Source organism: Alligator sinensis, unplaced genomic scaffold, assembly GCF_000455745.1.
Source record: "Alligator sinensis unplaced genomic scaffold, ASM45574v1 scaffold811_1, whole genome shotgun sequence".
NCBI lineage: Eukaryota > Metazoa > Chordata > Crocodylia > Alligatoridae > Alligator > Alligator sinensis.
Window position 1 is genome coordinate 231,043 of NW_005842579.1, and position 22,026 is coordinate 253,068.

Below are 22,026 nucleotides of genomic sequence, written 5' to 3' on the forward strand. Positions count from 1 at the left end.
CCGGCCCCCGCCGTTACCTCCGCCCCAGCGCATCACTGGACCCAAGCCACTGCAGGTAACCACGGGCCAAGGAGGGAGCGGGAAGGGGGTGTTGCTAGCCTGCTGTGCTACCCTGCTGTGGGCCTGGCAGAGGAGAGGATGGGAAGAGGAAAGCAGAGCTCCGCCTGTCTTGGTCCCACTTGACTGGTGCCCGTTCTGAATTGCAGGACCCAGAGGTCCAGAAGCACGCAACCCAGATCCTCCGGAACATGCTGCGACAGGAGGAGGCTGAGTTACAGGTACGATGGCACTTCCCCAAGGCCCGGGTGCGATGGGCGGGTGTCTCCTCCAATGTTGTGCTTGCCGCAGCCCAGCTTTGGGGTCCATCTCTGCTTGTAACCCCATCCCCAGCCTGCTGCACCTGATCGGACATTTGTGCCATCGCTCCCGCACTCCTGCATCTGTCTGTGGCTTGGCTGGGGGTTCGGAGGATGAGCCACTGCAAGCGGCTGCTTTTGTGGCCAGTGGGCTATGGGGCTGTAATTCCTTCCTCCCCACCCTGCCACTGTTGCCAGCCCCATGCCCTCACTCAGCGAAGCTCTCTCAGGCCACCAAGCAGAGCTCCCCACTGCCTGCGCGGTCGCACGCTCTCCTCAAGCGTCCATGGCCCACTCCTCTTTGTCTCCTGCCCAGCGCTTCTGCGAGGTGTACAGCCGGCGCCCAGCCACCGGGCTGGAGGGTCAGATCGAGGGCGCCCGCCGCCGGGTCAGCCAGCTGCAGCTCAAGATCCTCCAGGAGACTGGCAGCTTGGTGGTAGGCAGCGGCGGGCAATGGACAGAGCACTATGATTTTGCATTCAACCCCCCCAGTACATGCTGAAGTGGGAGCAGAGCCAGGACTGCTCCCCAGGGTCCCAGCTGCTGCCCCCCGCCATCCCCTCTGCTTTCCCTGTGGGGTCTTCTTGGTGTCGCTGGCTTTGTGCCTCCTGGGGTGGGTGAGACTTGGTTCTGTGGTATCCATGGGTTCAGGAGCTGCCTGTGAACAGCTGCAGGACCAGATGCCTCTCCTGGTCCTGCGATTAAGTCTCCAGAGGGCATCGCAGCTGGCTGAGTATTAGGCTGAAGGCCAGGCTGGCTGCAGGAAGGAGGGCACCAGTTCAGCCAGGCTGCGCTGTTCTCTTGGGTGGTGACCCATGCTCTGGGCCCCTGCCAGGGTCTGCTCCCTGCTTGCTATGTGCAGCTTCCTTCCCTCGAGGGGCCTGAAATCAGAGAAGTGGTTTTGCTATTAAGGGTGGCGCCCACCCACTTTGCCTCTGTTTCTCCACCGGCAGGGCGGGAACGATGGGATGACCCAGTGCGTCCTCTCGCTGCAGGACTGTGTACGGCTGAGCAGTGACCCAGGCTCCGCGGGGCTCCAGGTCACAGAAGGTGAGTGCCTGGGTGGGTGTCAGCTGCCGCCTCCATAGTGTGCATCCCCTCACTGGCTACTGGTGTTTCTCCCAGGTGTCAGGGCCAGGCAGGCAGGAAGGGGAGACTGTGGATTCAGGAGTCCAGGGTCCCAGTCCCTACCCAGGATTCTCATGAGCCAGAGCTGCTTCTTGATGGTGGGAGCCTGTCTTTCTCCCCTTGGGTCCAGAGCTGGAGTCCAGCTGGGGTTGTATGAGCCCAGGCCACCTACCGTCAGCCCAGCTCTCTAGTCTCCACCAGTCTTCAAGCACCCAACTCTCATCTTCCATTGCCTCTGCTCATGCGTCGTCTCCTTTCTAGGCCGCCTCTCCCTGGACTCTCAGGATGGCGACAGTGGCTTGGACTCCGGCACGGAGCGGTTCCCCTCGGTGAGCGAGGTGAGGGCCATGCTGCCAGGGGGTGGGTCACAGCTCCGTGGCTAAAGTCTCTGAGTTTGTGCCTTGGGTTTTGTAAGCCAACCTGGTTTCCCCTGCACACACATGCAGCCCTCGCGTGGAGGCTGGCAGTCCCCTGAGGAGCAGGACCCTGGGAAAATGGACGTGTCCTTTGGAATTGGTGCAACTGGGGGCAGTTCATGGACCTGGAAATGCCTCCCCAGGATGGGCCAGCTGGGTCCTGGCTCTGCAGGGCAGAGCTGAGGGGATTTGGGTGCTTTGGCTCTGCCTCTCTTCCCTTGGATGTGCTGGACAACTCTGAGCATAGCTCCAACTCAGAGTTTCCCAGGCTCCTTGTGCTCATGTGGCATCACTGCCATGTCCCAGGGATGCCTTCAGTTACTGACTTGCATCCCTGGCTCCTCTCAGCATCATGCTCTCAGAGGAGCCAAGCTCTGCTTCCCCAGTCAGCGCAGGTCCTCTGTGATTTGGGTGCATTGGAAAGCCTCACTCTTGTCTGGGCATTTGCAAGGGGCCCCAAACTCCACCCTGGGGTTACAGAGCAGTCAAGCCCAGCAAGCAGCAGAGGCCAGAGGGCGAAGCCTGCTGGGCACCGCTTATGGGGGGAGTAGAGGTGGAAGGAGGTTTGAAAGAGGGTGCCTGGCACAGAGGCATGGGGGAAACCCCCAAGTGTGGAGAGACAGCAATGAAGATAGTCCAGGAGCTGAGTTGGCACCAATTGGACTGTCTGTCCAATTGATGCCGGTACTTTTACACTGGGTCAGTCTGGAGGAGGGGTCCTGCAATAGTAGTGGGGCAGGGAGCAGGACAGGGAGGCCTTCATTTTGGACCATCTGAGTCATCCTCCGGCACCTGCCCCCTTCCTGACCACGCCGTCACCCCCTTGATGCTCTCATCCCGAGCAGATCTCCCTGAACCGCAACTCAGTCCTGTCCGACCCCGGCCTCGACAGCCCGCGCACGTCTCCCATCATCACCTCCAAGATGTTCCAGCACCACCGCCGCCAGGGCTCAGATACGCCCTTCGCGCCCTCCACAGAGCAGGTGGGACTAGGGCAGAGGCACGGGGGAGCGCGCTCCCTTCTCCTGCTCTGCCAGGTGGGCCTGGGTCAGGCCAGCTGCCGGAGATGAGCTGGGTGACTGGGGAGGGCGTTCTGTGCCCTCTGGGTCATGCCTGGCCCTCATGACCCATGGTGGCACCATGCTGAGTGGCGGTGTGAGATGCCCTCCCCTCTGGACCACCAAATGGAACAACTGCCTGGTCCCATCCTGCTTCTGTCTCCTCCAGGGCTCAGACCGGACACTGCGGCCTCTCATCATTGGCCCTGAGGAGGATTATGACCCGGGCTATTTCAACAATGAGGTAGCGGCTCCCGAGACATTCCCACCCCCATGTTCTGTCCCAGCGGCTGCTCAGGGGTAGCGAAATGTGTTCGCAGATCCCACCTCCTGCCCCCCATGTTGGTGGTCAGGCGCCCTGCCGGCAGCCCCACGGACACAAGCAGAGATCTGTGGTTGCCTCTGCAGCAGAGGCAACAGACACCAGGGCCTCATCTTGGCTAGGGGAACCAGCCTGTGCTGAGCTCTGCCATGCTGCAGCTAACCGCTGCCAGCTGTCCAGCTGGTGGGGCAGTTTAGCGATCGAGGGCAGCTGCCTCATGCACTTGTCCTCTGTGTTGACCCCGGTGCCTCCGCCACGTCTCAGCACATTACTCTGTGTGTGCTGCCATCTCATACAAGGCCTTGCAATCAGGAAAGAGAGTTCTTGACTCCCCCATAGCCCTTATCTGCATTGGGTAGTGCCCCAATGTCAGGCCAGGGTAGGCAGAGCCGCTACGATCACCCCAGGGTTGGCTAGGCTGGGACGGTTGTGGCTGGAGTGCCTCCCACTGGGCTCTGAGCTGCAGCAGCATCACCAGCAGAGGGAGGAAGAAGCTGGGGATTTGGCATGCTGCAACGCAGGGGAGCCCCTTCCTGGGGCTGGCTGTGTGCCTCAGGCCTCTTGCCAGCTCAAGTGTCTTTCTCTTCCCCCTCCCCTCACAGTGTGACAGCCTCTTTCAGGACCTGGGGAAGCTGAAATCCCGGCCGGCTCACTTGGGGGTTTTCCTGCGGTACATCTTCTCCCAGGCGGATCCCAGCCCCCTGGTGAGAGAGGGGACCACCCTGGCCAGCCCCTCTGGCTGCTGCTGACCTGCCCCAGGTCATGGGAGGTTGCAGCAATGGCCCTGCTGGTCCCTACAACAATAGTTGTGGGTTGGGGGGTGACTCCTGGTTGGATCTTTCCCAGAGGACTACTCTGTTCAGGGCAGGGGAATTCCCACCTTGGGGCCAAACGGTGGGACCACTCCAGCTGATGGCAGCGCTGGGCTGGGGGCCCAGCTTGGTAGGCAGGGCAGTGCATTTCCCACCCTTCCCTTGTGGCCCACGGTGGGGGCATTGATGCCAACACTACTCTCATCTGCAACCCCGGGCACACTTGTTTGCATTGCTGCTAAGCAGTGGAGACCTCCCAGTGTGGGGCCAGTGCTTGGCCTGCCATGAGGGTCCACAGGGCCACACAGGTGGGGTAGGGTGGTAGCGTAGTGTGGGATGTCTGTGCCAGCGCGACAGCCCTCCAGCCCCTGCCACGGTCTCTGCGCGCTTCTCCTTCCTTCCTCCTAACCCACCTCACTCTTGTCTGTGCCCTGCTCCTCCTGCCCCGCAGCTCTTCTACTTGTGCGCCGACGTCTGCCAGAAGATGAACCTCAAGGAGTCCCGCACACTGGGCAAAGATATCTGGAACATCTTCTTGGAGAAGAACGCGGTGAGGGTGGAAGTTGAGCAACGCCTGCCTGGAGCTCCCCTCCTGCGGGGGAAGGCAGGGGCAGCCTGGAAATGGCCCTGAGTTGTCCTGCCTTGAGCATCCCATGGACTGTGCAGACAGGCTTCAGCAAGGGAATAGCATGGGTAGCAATGGGAAGGGCTGACACAAGTGGCAGCTGCTTCTGTCACTGAGCTTGCTGTCTCTGGGCAAAGACCCAGGTAGCAACCTCACTTTGGCTGAGTGACCCAGGCTTGCCAGGGTCCCCATCCCCTGGGGTTTCTTCCAGCTACCCAAGGTTTTTAGCCGGCTGCTTAACAGAGACGGTAGCTGATGGGGATCTGTTCCTCATGGGTGAAATTCTGAGCCAATTCCCTGCTGAGGGGCAGTCGCACGGGCTTGCTCTGAAATCCTGTTCCCCGGTGCTCATCCCCTCTGGCCTGGGCGCAGCCTGGCTCTGGGGGTAGCTTGGGCAGGATCCTGCCCGGTCGCAGATGCGAGCAGTGGAAGGCGCTGCCTGTTGGCTGCATGGGTAACTGTGATTCAGTAACAACGGGGTCCAGATGAGCAGACGCATGACTGGTTTGGTTTTTTTTTAAACTCCACAGGCACTGAGGGTGAAGGTGGCCGATTCGCTGTTGCTGGAAATAGGTGAGAGTCTGTTGGCCTGTGTGCAAGATGCACGCTCCTTGGCTATGCTTCCCCTTTGGTGCAGCACTGGGAGGTGGGCTATCTGCACAGCAAGTCTTGCAGATATCTCCCCCTCCCTTTTCTATTGCCCCCACCCCCAAGAGGGGAAGTGTCTTGTGTTAAGATAAGGTGGCAGGATGCCTAGGTGCTGTGACTTACCTGGGGACGTGATTTCAGTTGTACCCATCAGGGTCTGTAAATGGGGCTGACATTTCTGTTCGCATTTGGGGTGGGGGCGGGTGGTGAATAAGGGCCCTAACTCAGCCCTGGTGCCAAGTGCTGCGTAGTCAGAGCGAGACGGCCCATGGCTCCAAGCTACTGAATGTCCCCAGTGCAGCAGGGGCTGAGACCCCAGGGGTTGGTCAGCAGGCTTGGTGGCAGGCTGTGTGCTTCCCTGGAGCAGCTGTCGCACCCGGCCATCTCTGCACCCCCCACACCATCGAGGGATAGCAAGTCACGGGCTCACCTCTCTCTTCCCTGCCCTTGCCGGCTGCAGAGTCTCGCCTGCGAAACGGGGAGGACATCAGGAGCGCCCTGTCCGAAGCCCAAGACACGGTGATGCCTGAGATCCAAGAGCAGATCCAGGACTACAGGTAACCATGCTGCCCGCCCTCCTGCTGCTGCCTGGGGGCTAGCTTGTCCCAGCATCCCATGCCCCCTCCAGTGCCTGCATCGCAGAGGCTCTCAGCCCTGACCTACGCCCATCCGTCCTCAGGACAAAGCGCACCATGGGGCTGGGGAGCCTGTACGGCGAGAACGACCTGATGGACCTGGACGGGGACCCCCAGAGGGAGCGGCAGGTGGCAGAGAAACAGATCACCCAGCTGGGTGACATCCTGTGAGTGCCCCGCGGCAGCCAGGCCACATCCCCAGGGGTCAGGGTCTGGGCCCTGAGTGGAGTGGGACTGGGATTTGCGGTCGGCCTGGGTTCGGGGGAAAGCGGGCGTGTGAACGAGATGGGGGGTGGGCAGTCCACCTGCTCCCACGTGCCCGCTCTGGGGTGGGCTGGATCAGGCAACAAAGGCTTGTTCCCAGGTGCCGCCTCTTCTCACCCCCTGTCCTTCCTTCTCACCCCAGGTCGAAGTACGAGGATGATAGGAGGTGAGTGGCTTCAGAGCCGGTGACCATGTGCACAGACGTGCCAGAGCAGCACAGAGGTTTCTGTGCTCAGGGGCACTGGCAAAAGCCACCTGCTTCCACCGCTGGGTCCCAGCCTCCCTGCCAAGGCTGCAGCCCCCCACGTGCCCCAGATTTGGCAGCAGAATCACTTTGCTCCCCCCCATGCTGGAGCCCTGCTGGGGCATCAACACAGTGCAGAACAGACCACGTGCTTTCCTGCTTCCCTGGTGGGAGAGTTGGCTGTATGTTTGACCCCCTTGATACTGAACCTGCTCACCTGAGTACGACTGGCTCGTGCGGGCAGAAGCTGCCAGGTCCAGGCCCCAGCTCACCCTGTAGCACCTTGACATGTCTACAAGGACTCTCCTGTTGGCAGGCACAAAGCCTTGGGTGGCTTTTGACAGGGGTTATAAACAGCATCCCTCGAGCAGCCTGGGCATAGCTGCACCAACAGGGCCTCTAATCCTGTATCCAGCACTGCTCGGGCCCTATCCTCTGCCACAGCTGACCCCCATGGTGCAGGCAATGGCCCCCCTGCGAGCATGGCCCTGGGTCCAAGCTGCAGCATGTGGCTCCTTCTCTTGCAGTTCCCCCATGGCCTTTGCCCTCCGCACCTACGTGACCCACGCAGGCATCCGTGGGTCAGAACCTCGTCCTGCCAGCACCAGTGAGAAGTCCCAGGCCCTCCCAGACAAGGACAAGTGGCTGCCCTTCTTCCCCAAGACAAAGAAGGTGGGTGAGGCGCCATCTCCCCAGGCCCAGCTCATTGCGATGCTCTCCAGTGGTCTCCCTGAGCCCCAGCTCTCCTGGCACATACAAGCTGGGCCAGGGGCTGAGCACCCCTCAGGCATCCCCTTGCAGCAGTCAGGCTCTGGCTGAGGGTCTGATGTCCTACCCTGGAGAGGAGGATATCTCTTGGGGCTTCTGTTCCTGGAAGATCCAGTTCAGACTCTTCCCAGCTCCCTAGCACGTGGGCTGGGATCTCCTACCAGCCACAGGCAGGGCATGAACGCAGCCCCGTGGTGTAACCAGCTTGGAGGGTAAAGACGCTGCTCGGGGGTAGTGACGTGTGTGTGTGTACATGTTACACTGGGCTTCTTCCATGAGAACTGGGGGAGTGTGCACGCGCACTCCTGCCCCCTGCTGGGTGGAACCAGGATGGTGTATCCTAGGCCCTATACAGCTAACTGGAGAGTCTCCTTTAGCTCAAATATTAGCAGCTTGAGGTTCCCAAGCATCCAGGGCCTGTCCTAATGCCGGAGGGGGAACATCATGACTGACAGAGTGGGACTGGCTAGTCTTCCTTTCCTGTCCCCTTGTGGCAGATTTTGTTCCCAGGGCACATGGCAGCACATTAGTGAGTTGCCTGGGGCTGTGGAGTGAGTCAGTAGTACATCATGGGCTAGGGAGTGGACCTGGGCTCTGGCCTGGCCCTGGATGCTGGCCGATGCTGCTCTAATGCCTGCCTCATGTGTCAGCAGAGCAGTGGCACGAAGAAGGACAAGGACACGATGGAGGACAAGAAGCGCAACCCCATCCTCAAGTACATTGGGAAGCCCAAGAGCTCCTCCCAGAGCAGTGAGTGCAGGGGCCATGGGGCAGCTTGGGGGGCAGGGGGGACCTGCAGGAAGGTCCGTGGGGCAGCCATGTTCTCCTTGGGAGTTGCTTCCTCGCCGGTGGCCTTTGGCAGGGTGTCCCACTTCTGGAGCCAGTGCAGCCCCTCGGCTCAGGGCTGTCCCTCTTGCCACCTGGCTGCAAGTGGATCCAGGTTTGGGAGTCCAAGGCCTTGTCCGTGTTGGGGTCCAGCTGCAGTGCAAGCCCCGCGTCTAGCTGGGGCCTTGTGCTGATCTCGGAGTGATGCGTGCCACTGCAGGCATTGATCTCTGTAACCCAAAGTTCCTGGGTCTGGAGTCTGTCTGTGCTGTGAGGCGGGGTCCCAGACCTCCCCATTGCAGAGCCCACATCTGCCCAAGGCCTCTCCACCTGCCTTCAGTCTTTCCCCGCTTACTGGAGGCTGCAGCAAAACCCTTCAGGCTTCCCAGCCAGGACAGATGCACGATTTCTCCCTCACCTGCACTCCTCTTCACCTGAATTCAGTCACATGCTCTCCCCCGAACCATGCCCCCCCCCGCCCCCCCCCCCCCCCCCCCCCCCAGGAGCACAGTGTCTGCAGCCAGTGCCAAGTTCTGCAAGCCCAGCTGCAGTCTTGCTCCTCCCTACTGAGCCGGGGCCTGGCACCAGCACTGGATCCCTCTGCTCTGTGCAGCATCAGCTGGGAGGCTCCTGGTCTCCAATGCCTGTGACCACCAAGACCAGTGGGAAGGAGGAGGCTGGGGCAGGAGTGTACCTCTGGGGGTGGTCTTAGATAAAACCAAGCAGGTTGTATGCGAAGGCATGGTTGCTTTTGCACAGAAATTGGAGACTGGGATAAGACAGCCCCTGAGACGTGTGTCAGTGTCCAGTGCCACCTGCAGCTGCCAGGCTGCCCAGATGGCAGGTCCCTGGGGTGGGGGGGAAGCATGTGTGTCCCCCATTGCTGCTCTCCCTCCATCTCCTTTGCGTTCTCATGCCACAGCCTGCACCCTCCTCTTCAGTTGCCAGAGCACCGGGCCGACTTGACATCTCATTGTTTTTTCCTTTCAGCATTTCATGTCCCCTTGTCCCCTGTTGAAGGTAAAAGGCCTCTTTTATTTTACGTTGCATTTCGCCTCATTTCGATTCCTTTCCTCTGTTGCTGTATCAGCAGGGCCCTTCCCTTGAGGGCTCTGACCATGGGGTGGGCACCGGGACAGGCAGCGTGGCAGGGCCCCAGGTTCAGCTCCTGGCTCTGCAGGGGGAAGCATGGGGGAAGGGTGGGGTTGCTGTTTTGGGGGAGGGGAGCTGCAGTGCTACCCTGAACCCCAAAAGCACCCCCAGCTTCAGCTGGCTTCAGACCAAACAGGGGGGCCTTCCCCCACCCTGGTGTAGCTGTCAGAGGGGCTGAACTGCAGCATGCGAAGGGGTTCATGAGTCTGGTGTCCTGAGGGTCCCTGTGTCCCTCCAGTCAAACCCGGCAATGTGAGGAACATCATCCAGCACTTTGAGAACAACCAGCATTACGAGTCACAGGAGCCCGGCACGCAGCGCCTCTCCACTGGCAGCTTCCCCGAGGACCTGCTGGAAACCGACAGGTAGTGAGGCTTGGTGCTGCGGCCGCGGGGTGCAGCGTGGCCATGCACTGGCTTCGGGTGCCCCTGAGTTCCTGCCACCTGGATGAGCTCGACTCGCTTCTCCGATGCAGCTCTAGGTTGGAAGTGAAGCTGGGCCGCTCGGAGAGCCTGAAGGGCCGGGAGGAGATGAAGAAATCACGCAAGGCTGAGAATGTGCCTCGTTCCCGGAGCGACGTGGACATGGACGCGGCGGCAGAGGCAACACGGCTACATCAGTCAGCCTCATCTTCCGCCTCCAGCTTGTCGACGAGGTAGGAGCCCACGGGTGAGATGGGGGCCCATGTGATGTGTGGCTCCCTCAGGGAGCCCCTGGCTGTGCTATGCAGTACAGTATGTCAGCCAACGTCAAGCCACTCCTGTCTCTTCTCAGATCACTGGAAAACCCCACACCTACCTGAGTGCTGTTGCCTGTGGCCAGGGCAGGGCTCTGGGCCCAAGCCAGGGGCTGACCCCCTCTGCCGTCCTCCCAGGAGTATCGAGTCCCCCAACCTGGGCTTTGGCACGGACTCCTTCCTGCCCCACCTCCTCGAGGATGATCTGGGCCAGCTCTCAGACCTGGAGCCCGAGCCGGACACACAGAACTGGCAGCATACGATGGGGCGGGAGGTCACAGCCTACCTGACACAGAAAGAGATCGACCGGCAGGAGGTGATCAATGGTGAGGAGTCCTCGGCACCCGGCGGGACCCCGAGGCCCAGAGGCTGCCCTGGGGGAACACCAAGCTGGCTGCAAGGGGCTGTTTGGCCAGGAGGGTGTGTGGCAGATGGATCAGGTGGGGGAACCACAAGCAGGCAAATAGGACAAGGCACGGGGGAAAGTCGGGCTGGAAATTGCAGCCGTAGGGGCAGGGTCTGACCACCATTTTGCATAGCCGAGGGGGCAGTTTGCTGTAGGCCAGGAAGAGTCCCCAGGGGAGCCTGAAGCACTGGCTCGTGCCTGACCCCTTCTTTCTCCCACCCCCGGAACAGAGCTCTTTGCCACAGAGGCGTCTCACCTGCGCATCCTCCGGGTCCTGGATGTCCTCTTCTACCAGCGGCTGAAGAAGGAGAGCCTGTTGTCACGGGAGGAGCTGGCACTGCTCTTCCCCAACCTCCCAGACCTCATCGAAATCCACAGTAAGACCCTGCGCACCTGGGCTCCCTGCCAGGCACCCTAGGGGCATGTGGGGAGCAGCAGTGTAGGTGGAGCATGGGGCCCAAGGGTCACGTTGCAGCACCTTGGCTGCTGCCTTGGCTTTCTCATTCCCTTCCCCACCCCCAGCTCCTCCAGAAGCTGAGGCTGGAAGCAGCTCATTGCATGAATGATCCTGCCCCAAGGCCATCCACCAGTCACTAAGCCGAGGGCCCACAGGCCCCAGGGTCTGATAGGGTAGGGGGAGGAGGTTGCAGGAGTGTGGTGGAGAAGCCACAAGTAATGCAGGCTCTATAACCTCATGGTGGGGACGTGACCCCGGTGCCCTGGATCTACAAGGGGCATTTGGAGCCCTAGAAGCAGAGAGGCCTTTCCCTTGGCAGCGTCGCCTGCCCTGCTCCCTGGTAACGTGCTGCTCCAATCCCCTCCTGTCCAGATTCGCTCTGTGAGTCCATGAAGAAGCTGCGGGAAGAAGGACCAATCATCAAAGAGATCGGGGACCTCATGCTGTCCCGGGTGAGCTGGGCAGTAAGGGCAACAGGCTTCTGGCCCCAGGGTAGAAAGGGTGCGGGAAACGGGGCACCTTTCAGCCTGCAGGCAGGGGTGTTTGTTTGTCAGCGAGACTGAGTTGGGCATTCATGTGGCTATGGACAACAAGAGTGATGAGCTCTTGGAGGGAGCGGTGGCCTCACAGCTGTCTGTTCCCCCCGCGCTGCTGTATGTCCCACATCTGGAGCCACAATGACACAACAGGTGCCTGAACCCACTCCATCCCCCTCCGCAGTTCGATGGGCCAGCACGCGAGGAAATCCAGCAGGTCGCAGCCGACTTCTGCGCCTACCAGTCCATCGCCCTGGAGCTTATCAAAACCAAGCAGCGCAAGGAGACCCGCTTCCAGATCTTCATGCAGGTATCTCCTCCCCACCTCCCCGAGCGGTTTCTCTCACACACACCAGTTCTCATGGAAGAAGCCCAGTGTAACATGTACACACAAACACATCACCCAGACCAAGGGCTGCCAGCACAGAGCATCTACCCCCTCCTGACTTGGTGTGCCTGCCGTCTCCCTGCTTCCCCGGGAGTCCTGCTTCCTCTGACTGCCTCTTTGCCCTGCCCCAGGAAGCCGAGAGCAACCCACAGTGCCGCCGGCTGCAGCTCAAGGACCTGATCATCTCTGAGATGCAGCGTCTGACCAAGTACCCGCTGCTGTTGGAGAATGTCCTCAAGCACACGGAGGGTATGGGGTGGCGTGGAGGGCAGGGGGATGCCTGAGCCCCACTCAGGTTTCTTGCTTAGCTCAATACATCCCGGCAGAGAGACCTTCAGGGGCTGGGCTATGGGAGGCAAAGTCCCGCCTCATCTCTGGGGTGAACAAATAGGGTCTATAAAGCCATTGCAGAGGAGGGCATCCTAGTGCCTTTGGTGTACAAGGGGCAGCTGGAGCCCCCCTGTTGGCTGCAGGGCCGCAGACCAGGCTGGGTGCAGGGCAAAGTGCAGGCCTGATCCCAGGCCCTGGCTCTGGGAGCCATTTGATTGTATGGGCGTGTTGAACCCCACCATGCCATATGCACTCCCCTTCTGACCACCCCCTCACCCCCAGGCGGGACCCCAGAGCACGAGAAGCTGAGCCGTGCCCGGGACCAGTGCCGGGAGATCTTGCGACACGTGAACGAGGCGGTGAAGCGGGCAGAGAACCGGCATCGGCTGGAGGCCTACCAGAAGCGCCTGGATGCCACCTCGCTGGAACGCACCAGCAACCCGCTGGCAGCCGAGTTCAAGGTAGCGCCCGCTATGGGGGCAGGATGGGATGGGCTTGGCTCTGACCCTGCCCTCCCTGGGGAGAGCTGAGCATGGGCTCTTGCCCCCACAGAACCTGGACCTCACGTCCCGCCGCATGATCCACGAGGGGCCCCTGAGCTGGCGTGTCAGCAAGGACAAGACCGTGGGTACGTACCCACCCGCAGCCGGGAGCACAGACCAGCACTGCCCCCATCCCCCTGGGTCCATGCAGGCTCCTGCAGAGCCCCTGAGACAAAGGAAAGGGGGAGCATGGGGAAAGAGCCACAGGTATGACAGAGAGGAAGTTTTCCCTCCTGCCCATTTGTGGGGGCTCGTCTCTGCAGCCAGCCCAAAACGGGGCCTGCAGTCCAACCCTGCCTGAGATCCATGGCCCTCTGATTCCCCTGACCCTCATTAGAGCCCAGCTCCCTGCAGCCTGAGCTTGAGGGCAGAGGCAGCTCCTTTCGCAGCTGGTGTCAGGAGGCTTTTATCCACTATGCACCACTGCTCTACAGACGCCCCAATTCCAGGCTCTGTAGACTGGCCCTGGGGGCTCGGGGCTGCAGCAAGGAGCTGCCCCTCTGCCGAGCATGAGGCAGGCAAGGGTTGCATCTCCAGGGCCTGGGGAGGTCCCTTGCATGTGAGGCTGAGCCCGTGTTGCCCCCAGAGAGGAGTCTGGTCGACTGGGGTGGGTAAAAGAGACAAAAGGGGGTCAGGACAACAGCCCTTTTGACATCCACAGAGAGTCGGGGGCTGAAGGGAGGTCGCTAGTCCCAGCTTGGTATCGGCAGGGTGGAGGGGGGCGCAGCCTGGCTCCTTCCCCAGCTGCTGGGTGGAGAGCAGCCTCCTCCCAGGGGAAGCCCTGGCTGCGACCGGAGAAACGTGGGGCATCGGCAGCGCCACGGCCCGGAGACACCTTCTGAGCCGGACCCTCTCTCTCTGCCCGCCCCATGCAGATCTGCATGTGCTGCTGCTCGAAGACCTCTTGGTGCTTTTGCAGAAGCAGGACGAGAAGCTGGTGCTGAAGTGTCACAGCAAGACGGCACTGGGCTCCGCCGACACCAAGCAAACCTTCAGCCCCGTCCTCAAGCTCAATTCGGTGCTCATCCGCTCCGTGGCCACAGGTAGCGGGAGCCCCGGGGGGCAGCCTGCACCCAGCCATGCCCAGCATATGCCAGGTTGTCTCCCTGGCAGTGGACTTGGGGGGTGGGAGTTTCAGCCCAGTCCTGCAGGCTGGGGACACACCAGCCAGAGAAGGGGGAAGGCGATAAGATCCCCCAAGGAAGGGTTTGTACTGTTCATCAGCTGCGCCCCCCAGCGCCTGTCCCAGGGGAACAACAGACAGCCCTGGGTCCAGGCCAGGCTCGGGGAGGGGCCGCATCCAGGGGTCGTGCAAGATGCCTGGCCCTTGCTGCAGCGTCCGCATGTCCTCTTGCTGCAGATAAGCGAGCCCTCTTCATCATCTGCACCTCGGAGCTGGGGCCCCAGATCTACGAGCTGGTGGCACTGACGTCCTCGGAGAAGAACGCGTAAGGCTCAGACTGCACCCACGGGGGGCAGCGCAAGAGAAGGGGGGAGCTGGTGGGGATGCAGGTTGGGATTGAGGGGCAAGGGCTGTCCTGACCCATGCCAGGGGCATGACAGGCTCTCCCCTGGGCCTGGCAGGTGGATGGAGCTGCTGGAGGAGGCTGTGCAGAGTGCCATGAGGAATGCCACCTTCCCCCCCAAGCCCCGGGCGCAGGAGCCCACACACAGGCCAACGCCATCCAGGTGAGGATCACCCTGCTTGAGACTCCTGGGACTCGCTCGGCATGCTGAGGGGGCCTGGTCAGGCCAGCTTTGTGCCAAGGGCCCCCCCCACTAACCTGTCTCATCCCTGCCAGCCTGGTGCTGCAGGACGCCGAGGGCTCCCCGCTGCTGGCACAATGCAGCAGCTCAGGAGCGGAGATGGAAGAGGTCTCTTCAGGTGAGTCCCCTCGTCCCCTGCCTGGGGCCCAGCGGGCAGGTTCTGCCCCTCCAAGGAACCTGGGTCTGGGCACCATGGACCAGTGTGGATGGTGCCCAAACACACCACTCTGTTCCCTTTTGCCCCATTCAGCAGACAACAACCCCGGCGACTTCCTGGGCAAAGAGAAGCCCCTGGTGCAGCAGGAGGAGCCCGAGGCAGAGGGCAGTGAGGGCAGGGCAGGCGAGGAAGAGGAGGAACTGCCTGCAGTTCCTGTGCCTGCCCTGCCCCCCGTGGAGCCGGACGATGTTCACCCGCAGCGGCCAGAGCCAGATATGCACCTTGCCCTGCCAGAGCCGGCACTTGGGAAGGGGCTGGCCGAGTCGGCCCTGGCGGATGGTGAGCTGCACAGCCAGAACTGGGCCTGGTGCAGCATCCGGGGCGGGCTGGCGTGGGACGGGACATCAGCAGGGCTGGGACCAGCCTTTCAGTCTGGCACAAATGCTCCCATCTATGGGGCCTGGTGGTGGCACCAGTGTCAGTCCACAGCAAGGGGCGGGTTGGGTGCTCAGGTCCCAGCCAACCTGCCCATGCTCGTGCTCTCTCCCCTGGCAGTGGAGAACCTGCGGCACCTGCTGCTGCGCAGCCTCCTACCCTGCCGGGACCTGGAGCCTGAGGACGACCTGACGCCCACACCCTCGGTCATCGGGGGCACTGTCCAGCCCTGGGATACAGCACTACCTGGCCAGGACCCTCCAGTGGAGCCCACAGGACAGGAGGGCAAGATTTGCCCAGCGAGTGGTGAGACAGGACCTGAGCCCGGAGACTGGCTGGACGGAGGGGCCACGGAGGACACGTGCCCAGCGGGGCTGCAGGAGGCAGAGATGTCCCCAGGTGCCGAGGGGCAGAGCGGGCTCAAGGTGGTGCGCAAAGGTAGGCCAGGAGGGTGACTTGGGGTGCAGGGGAGTCTCTCCAGGGTGGGCTGGGGGTAGGGTCGGCACTCTCTCGTCTCCTCTCCCAGCACCTGCTGATCACGGTGACCCGCATGCAACTGGGCTCTGGGGCTGTTTGCAAACCTCCCTCCATCTCTCTGGGCACGGCTGGTGACTGGGCTTTTGCTCCTTGCACCCGTCCATCACTTCCCAACCCCCTTCCCCCCCTTCCCTCTCTCTTTTTCCCCACTTCTTTTCCTGGTGTCTTTGCACAGCTGAGGTGGAGGGCACTAACCCAGCCATGCTCCTGCCAGGCGGCAACCAATCAGAAACTGCATTGCAGGAAGGAGGAGGAGCTAATGTAGATGGTAATGCCATTTTTGGGGGCAGGGGTTGGGAATGATCCCTATCCTGCCCCTGGGCGCTGTTTCCAGCTCTCCAGAACCATGAGCCCGTCTCTCCGGAGCCCTGTGCACAGTAGGCACCCACAGGCTCGGTGCTAAGGTCCCAATCCCTGGCAACATCCAGGGGTTTGGGGTCGGGCCCCGATTCTGAGCAGGTTGCTTCCATGCCCCTCTGTCGGGTGATGCTCAGAGCATGGCACAGTGCCTGCTAAGGTCCCAATCCCCAGCAGGATCCAGGGGTTTGGAGTTGGCCCCCGATTCTGAGCAGGTCCCTCCTTTGCCCCTTCTCAGGGGTGATGCTTAGAGCATGGCATGGTGCCCCGCTGTTACCACCTGCCCAGCTAAGGGCAACTTTGCTCCCCCCATCCCATGCTGCAGGCAACTACTTCTACGTCAGCATGCCGGCTGAGTCCTCCACAGAGCCCGAGCACCCCACGCCGCCCATCAGCCCCTCGGCACCGCCCATCAGCCCCTCGGCACCCCCCTGCACCCACTCCCCAGCCTCCAGGAGGAAGGAGACAGGGCCCTGTCCCGGCAGCCTGGAGGGGCCCCCAGAGCCACCCGCGCCCGGCCTGGCTATCCGGGACGTGGACCTGATCTTCCAGGTCATCGAGCAGCTCACACTGAAGCTGGGGCAGCTGAAGGCGAGTGCTACGGGCTGGGGCAGGGGGTCCTTGGGAAGGAGGTGGGGGGACATGGGCTGCCCCCTGCTCATGCCCCCCTCCCACCCTACGTAGGACGTGGAGGCAGCCCACCAGGAGCTGTTGCAGTCGCTGGGGCAGGGTTCATCAGCTGACGCCACACCCGTGGGGGCTGCTGCACCGGAGGTGGACACATGGCCAGAGTGTCCCCCCAGCCCTGTAGGGAGGAGCCCACCAGCCAGCGAGCCAGGTAAACAGGGGCTGGTGGAAAACACCTGCTGGGGGGACTTTAGCCGAGCCCTCCCCCCTCCCCCCCGTGCCTTAGTTTCCCCTGGGGATGGTGCCACTGCCCTACCCCACTCCCCATGTGTGTTCCAGGCTGCGAGGACCCTCGGTGAGACCCCCTTGAGCGGGACGCTCAGGAGCTGGAGCTGCCCCCACCCCCCGGGGGCTATGCGGCGGCAGGGGGAGCCAGAGCGGGGAGCTCAGAGAACTGGAACCGGGGGTCAGGGGCGCCTCCCTGCCCCCCTCTCCCCCGCATGCTGCCCACCGCCCCCCTCCCAGACTGTCTGTGCCCCCCTCTGCCGCATCTTGGGACTGCGGCCACTGCCGGGGCAGGTTGGGGGCAGCCTGGAAATGCACTTTGTTCTTGTCCCCGTGCTGAGGCCCCATGGCGTCCGGCCCCTACCCCCCGCTGTTGGATATAAATATGTATGTATGTATGTATGTGCATTGGGTTCTTGTAAATAGCACCATGCCCCCCCACCAAGGCCGGCACCGTTGCCCCCTCCCCGTCTGGGCACCGCGCGGCCGCAACACCCACCACTAGATGTGCCCGGAACCGCAGCGCAGGCAGATGCTGCCCCCTTCCCCATCCTTTGCCCTGTGTTGGGGGGTAGCAGAGCCCTGTGCACCCCCTGAACAACCCGGGGTGAGGGTTGGCCCTGCTGCCCCTGCCAGGCCCTGGGTCAGGGGATGCAGAGCTGGCGGGAAGTGCCCTGTGCCCTCCACATTGCCATCAGCTTCTGCATGGTCTTGCTGTGCTCCCTCCCCCTGTTTGCGGTGCGGGGGCCGGCGCAGGGTGTATAATCTGTTGGATTTTCCTCCTTTCGATGGTAAAGAATTTTTTTTTTTAAAGAAAAGAGCAAAGCGAGTTGTTCTTTCGCGCGTGGTTCTTCCTCCTGCAGGTCCCCCACGGGGCAGCCTGGGGACAGTCCTGGGGCTGCCGGCGCCTCCCCTATGTGGGCACAGACTGCTCCTCATCCTTGGGGCCTTGCTTGGCGAGGGGGTCGCGCGGCAGCATGAGTTCCTGGATGCGGGCAAAGGTCTCACTCTCGGCTGGGAAGTGGTTCTTCTGCGAGGGCGACAGAAGCGGGGGGGGGTGCTGCAGCTTCTGGCCTTGGGGGCACCAGGCCCGGAGGTAGTGCCCATGCAGCACAGGGCAGGACTTACCCCCAGAGACAGGCGGAGCAGCCCTGTCTGCCCCTTGGCTCCCGCGCCAGCCTTGCTCCACTGCTGCTGCTGGCTTTCCACGGCAGCCAGGAAGGCTCGCAGGCCCTGCTCCGTGATCTGGTTGCCTGGGTAGTTGGGGAGGTGGTGGTCAGGGTCTGGCAGGCACCCCAGAAGGAGCTGGGGGTTGTAGATCCCCCAGTACAAGGAAAGAGCCTGGCCCAGGACGGGTCCCAGCTCCCAGCTGGGACCCCCCACCCTACTCCACACAGGCTGCTTGATGGGGGGACGCAGCTAGCTGGGCCCCGTACCCCCAGGACTCACGGGTGAGGTTGAGGTTGATGAGCACGTGGTTGCCCGGCAGGAAAACCTTCCCCTCGCGGTGCTCAGCCTGCTCCAGCAGTGGGTTCATGATCTCGGTGAGCTCTGGCACCTGGGTGCAGCAGGAAGCAGGTCATGGGGCCATAGCGGCAGTGCCCTCTGCTCTGCCCAGCTCCTAACGCCCCCAGGCCTGGACTGGGTCTGTCCCAGGCTGAGGAGGGAGGCCAGGACCACGGTGTCAGGCTGGGCAGGGCCCACTCACCTCCGGCTCCAGCGGCTGGTTGCGCTTCTCCTTGTTGCCAGATTTGGCACCTTTCCCACGCATGATCTTCTGCTCCGGGGTGGTGAGCGCTGCAAGGAGATGCGGCCCATTGCCACGTGGGCACCCAGCCAAGCCCCCCCTACACACCAGGCTGGCGGCAGGGGGTTACAGACCCCCCACCCTGTGCTCTCCCAAGGGGTTGAGAGCCACGGCCCAAGCTTCCCCCGCACGATTCCTACTCTTCTTGGCCTGCTTCACGTCTTCCTTTTTGGCTGGCGTGAAGGCTGGGCCACTTGGGACCCCACCAAGGCTGGGGCTGCCCACCTGCCCCCGCTCCTCCTTCTTCTGCGGCTCCTGGAACAAGGGCACAGCCTGTAGCGGGGGGCCGGCAGGCTGGGGGCTGTGCCCTGTCTTGTTCTCCCCCCCCACCCTGTGCCCATCCTCACTTTCTTCTTGGCCATGTTCTTGCCCTGCTTGGTGGGCTGCAGCTTGTCGATGGTCGTGTTGCTGACCAGGCTGGAGGGGCGGTCGGCTTTGACCTCGTGTCGCTTCAAGGAGGGAAGAGAAGGTTTCAGGGTGGAGCGCTGGACTGCCCCCCACACGCCGACCCATGGGGCAGGCCCAAACGACCTGCTGGCACCAGGGGCCTGGCAGCATCCTCACCACCCGGGAGCGCTCCTGGGACTCCTTCTCCAGCAGAAGCCGTCTCCTCTCCACCACCTCAGTGTGTGTCAGGGCAAATGGCCCCAGCACCTGGCACAGAATAAAGGCAATCAGGCCTGAAACCCACCCCCAGTGCTGCAAGGCAGGGAGGCAGCAGGAGATCGAGATGCCCACTGCTGGACTCACTTCAGCGAGCCTGGCTGCGCCCTCGTCCCCGATCCGGTTGTGCGCCAGTGACAGGGACAGCAGCGAGCGATTGAGCCGCAAGCCCTGGATGGACGAGGATGGAGGGTGTCAGCCTGCAAGAGCCCATGCCCCCAGCAGACCTGGCCTTACCCCCTCACCCCGCCAAACCCCTCACCTGGGCGATGTGGTCGGCCCCCACGTCCCCGATATGGTTGAAGCTGAGGGTGAGCGAGACCAGGCTGCGGTTGGCAGCCGTCAGGGTGGACAGCGCCTGGCCCAGCTGCCAGGCGGCTGCGTCGTCAATGCTGTTGTTGCGCAGCGACAGGTGTGCAAGCCTGCGGGATCGGGTGGGAGTGCCATCAGCCCTGCTCCCCCAGCCCAGCCTAGTACGGGGGGTTTCCTTGTAACTCCATATCTCAGTAGGTATGGGGAAGGGGAAAAAGGGGCGTGACCCCCATCCTGGGACAACCCCGCAGGACCCCAGGGGCCAAGGCCCCACAGGGTCCAGCCCATGCCCTCCCCCAATCCTGTCCCGGCCTCACGTGCTGTCCTCGGGGATCAGTTTGTAGAAGGAGCCCTCAGGCAGTGGGTTCCCTTCCAGAGACAGGGTCCTGCAGGGAGAACAGAAGCTGCCCAGACTGTGGCCACCTCGGTGATGAGCTGCCCCCACTGTGAGCTTCCAGGGATGGAGGGACCAGCTATCCCCTGGGCCCGTCAGAGCCCTCGGGTGCCAAGAGCTGCAGGCTACAGCACCATAACCCTTTGGTTTGTCCTGGTAATTAGTGAGAGGTTCATTGCCTTCCATGAAGACCCCCGCCCGGTGCCTGCCTTGCACTCACTTGAGGTTGGGGCAGCTGGGAAGGATGCTAACAAGAGACGACAGCAAGAGGTCCGTCAGGCCAACTTTCCAGAGGCTGCAGAGGGAGGCACAGCAGCCATGTTAAACCTATGAGGCAACCAGTCCAGTGATGCTAGCCTTAGTGAGGCAAACTGAGGCAGCCAGCGAGGTGGAGACTCACCCCAGATAAGGCAGGGGCAAGCCAGGTCTCCTAGCTCCCTGCCCTACTGATCACCCACCTCAGCTCCCCTCCCAGCCCCATGTGCTGGAAGAGGGGCCCAGTCTGACTGTCACGCCCACAACCCCTGGGCCAGGCCAGGTCTCTGCTAAGCCAGACCTGGTGCCAGGGGCACATCTCGGGGCCCTGCCTCACAGCTCGTGCCCCTCAATGCACTCACTGCAGAGCTTGCAGGTTGCCCAGGGCAGGCAGGCACTTGCTGAAGATGCCCAGCATCTTGTCTTCAATCTTCCAACCTGCCGGAGGCAGAACAAGGCTACAGGTCATGGGAGGTGGGCAGCAGTCAGGCTGCCGCTGCCTCCATCCACCCACCGCCAGTACCCACCACCTGGGCTGGGAACGTGGAAGCTGAGGGCTTAACCAAGTTCAAAAGCAGGTGGATACCTGCTTGGAGCTATTGAGGGGCGACTGGGCAAGACAGACCTATGGTCTGACCCAGTATCTGGCAGCTCTTATGTGCTAAGAGCCTGTCCAGTGCAGGCCACGGAGGCTCCTGATGCCAGCCTCATTCAACACCTGGATGCTGCGGTCACACAGCCCAGGAGCCTGGGGACAGCAAGGCACAGAGACCACCCAGCCCGGTGCAGCCTGGAGCAGCAGCTGAAACGGCTGAAGCCCCAGGTCCGTGGCGGGGACAGTGTTGGGGCTCCCCATCCCTGTGCCAGCCCCATGCACTCCTGCCACAGCATCAGGGAGCTTCCAGCCAGTTCCCAGCAGCACGGCCCAGGGCTAGAGCTAGAGCACGTAGCATTCCCAGCACCCCTGAGCAGCCCGCTCACCTCGCATGAAGACCTCGCGGACGCTCTTGGGGTCGTCCAGCTCCAGCTCGGTCTGGATGCGGGGCCGGAAGTAAGCGTACTTGCTCTGGATGTGGGTGGCGCTGGCCTGGCCCTCCGTGGCCTCTGGCTCCTCTGCAGGGTGGAACGGAGGCAGAGCTGGATCCAGCACCGCGGCAGCCAGCCTCCTCTGGGACCCTCCACTTCTCTGGGAGCCAGTTTGGCTTCGACCCGTCACCAAAGCAGCCCCAGATCCAGGCCCCGTTCTGCCCCCGGCCTTGCTCCCCAGGTCCTCCACAGTGCTCCCAGCCCTGAGAGCCCCCCGGACCCCAGCCCCAGCGCCCAGTGTAGCTGCAGGCGGGCAGAGCACTGGTGGGGGGGAAGGGAGCCTGGCCCAGCCTGCCCCACTCACCCGGCAGCGAGACGGCGCGCGGGCGCACGGTGACGCGGGGGATGTAGGTGAGCCCGGCGCGGGCGCACAGCTCCGGGAAGTCCTGCTCCAGCAGCCCCGTGCACTGGTACTCCTCTGCCGGGGGGGCACGGATGTTACCCCTGCCCTTGACCCCACCAGCCCTGTCCAGGCATCACCCCGGCCCCGTGACCGCACCGTCGCTGTGCCGCGCCGCGCTCTTGGCCTCCTCCTCGAGGGCGATGGCGGCCGCCCGCTCCTTGGCCGCCCGCTCGCTCTTCTTGCCCATGGCGCCCACGCCTGGGCCCTGCCGCGGCACCGCGCTGGTCATGCGCCCCACCCCCACCCCAAAACCCAGTGACCCTTCTGCCCCCCCCCAAACAAGCCCTGGGAAC

The 22,026-nt window shown here is 62.6% G+C and overlaps 2 protein-coding genes across 4 annotated transcripts in view; one reads left to right on the plus strand and one right to left on the minus strand.

Moving 5' to 3' along the window:
- Positions 1 to 17,606, plus strand: part of ARHGEF11 (Rho guanine nucleotide exchange factor 11) — a 38,959-nt gene extending 21,353 nt beyond the window's left edge. The window contains 36 exon segments of the mRNA XM_025214355.1: positions 8 to 55; positions 207 to 278; positions 673 to 792; positions 1,310 to 1,406; positions 1,746 to 1,822; positions 2,746 to 2,883; positions 3,128 to 3,202; positions 3,883 to 3,984; positions 4,544 to 4,642; positions 5,248 to 5,290; positions 5,826 to 5,922; positions 6,045 to 6,167; positions 6,407 to 6,430; positions 7,036 to 7,180; positions 7,930 to 8,026; positions 9,092 to 9,121; positions 9,492 to 9,618; positions 9,729 to 9,908; positions 10,028 to 10,055; positions 10,096 to 10,315; positions 10,626 to 10,772; positions 11,225 to 11,304; positions 11,573 to 11,698; positions 11,908 to 12,025; positions 12,389 to 12,567; positions 12,659 to 12,734; positions 13,524 to 13,691; positions 14,009 to 14,096; positions 14,233 to 14,337; positions 14,451 to 14,533; positions 14,666 to 14,911; positions 15,128 to 15,445; positions 15,720 to 15,812; positions 16,227 to 16,492; positions 16,586 to 16,739; positions 16,868 to 17,606. Coding sequence (XP_025070140.1) covers positions 8 to 55; positions 207 to 278; positions 673 to 792; positions 1,310 to 1,406; positions 1,746 to 1,822; positions 2,746 to 2,883; positions 3,128 to 3,202; positions 3,883 to 3,984; positions 4,544 to 4,642; positions 5,248 to 5,290; positions 5,826 to 5,922; positions 6,045 to 6,167; positions 6,407 to 6,430; positions 7,036 to 7,180; positions 7,930 to 8,026; positions 9,092 to 9,121; positions 9,492 to 9,618; positions 9,729 to 9,908; positions 10,028 to 10,055; positions 10,096 to 10,315; positions 10,626 to 10,772; positions 11,225 to 11,304; positions 11,573 to 11,698; positions 11,908 to 12,025; positions 12,389 to 12,567; positions 12,659 to 12,734; positions 13,524 to 13,691; positions 14,009 to 14,096; positions 14,233 to 14,337; positions 14,451 to 14,533; positions 14,666 to 14,911; positions 15,128 to 15,445; positions 15,720 to 15,812; positions 16,227 to 16,492; positions 16,586 to 16,739; positions 16,868 to 16,887 — 4,209 coding nt within the window. The 3' untranslated portion in view covers positions 16,888 to 17,606.
- On the minus strand, positions 17,600 to 22,003 carry LRRC71 (leucine rich repeat containing 71). Of its 3 annotated transcripts, XM_025214353.1 has the most exons (15): positions 21,830 to 22,003; positions 21,635 to 21,748; positions 21,226 to 21,357; positions 20,607 to 20,682; positions 20,210 to 20,284; positions 19,913 to 19,981; positions 19,546 to 19,705; positions 19,371 to 19,454; positions 19,185 to 19,274; positions 18,968 to 19,069; positions 18,761 to 18,875; positions 18,522 to 18,610; positions 18,263 to 18,371; positions 17,942 to 18,066; positions 17,600 to 17,843 (listed from the first exon to the last, which is right to left on the minus strand). In XM_025214353.1, the coding sequence occupies exons 1-15, from the start codon at positions 21,960 to 21,962 to the stop codon at positions 17,727 to 17,729; spliced, it is 1,590 nt and encodes a 529-aa protein (XP_025070138.1). In that variant the 5' UTR covers positions 21,963 to 22,003; the 3' UTR covers positions 17,600 to 17,726. The 3 variants fall into 3 exon arrangements, with proteins under 3 accessions (XP_025070138.1, XP_025070137.1, XP_025070139.1); XM_025214352.1 differs by having other exon boundaries at positions 18,846 to 18,875; positions 18,968 to 19,274; XM_025214354.1 differs by lacking the exon at positions 18,761 to 18,875 and having other exon boundaries at positions 18,968 to 19,274.
- Positions 22,004 to 22,026: the final 23 nt, after the last annotated feature.

Bases quoted from the DNA above. Each gene is read 5' to 3' on its own strand.
- LRRC71 (XM_025214352.1), bottom strand. From the start codon at position 21,962: ATGACCAGCGCGGTGCCGCGGCAGGGCCCAGGCGTGGGCGCCATGGGC. The intron at 20,683-21,225 runs GTGAGCGGGCTG...TGCCTCCGGCAG, and splicing joins CCGCGAGGTCTTCATGCGAG to GTTGGAAGATTGAAGACAAG. The intron at 18,372-18,521 runs GTGAGTGGGCCC...TGCTGCACCCAG, and splicing joins ACCAGCCGCTGGAGCCGGAG to GTGCCAGAGCTCACCGAGAT.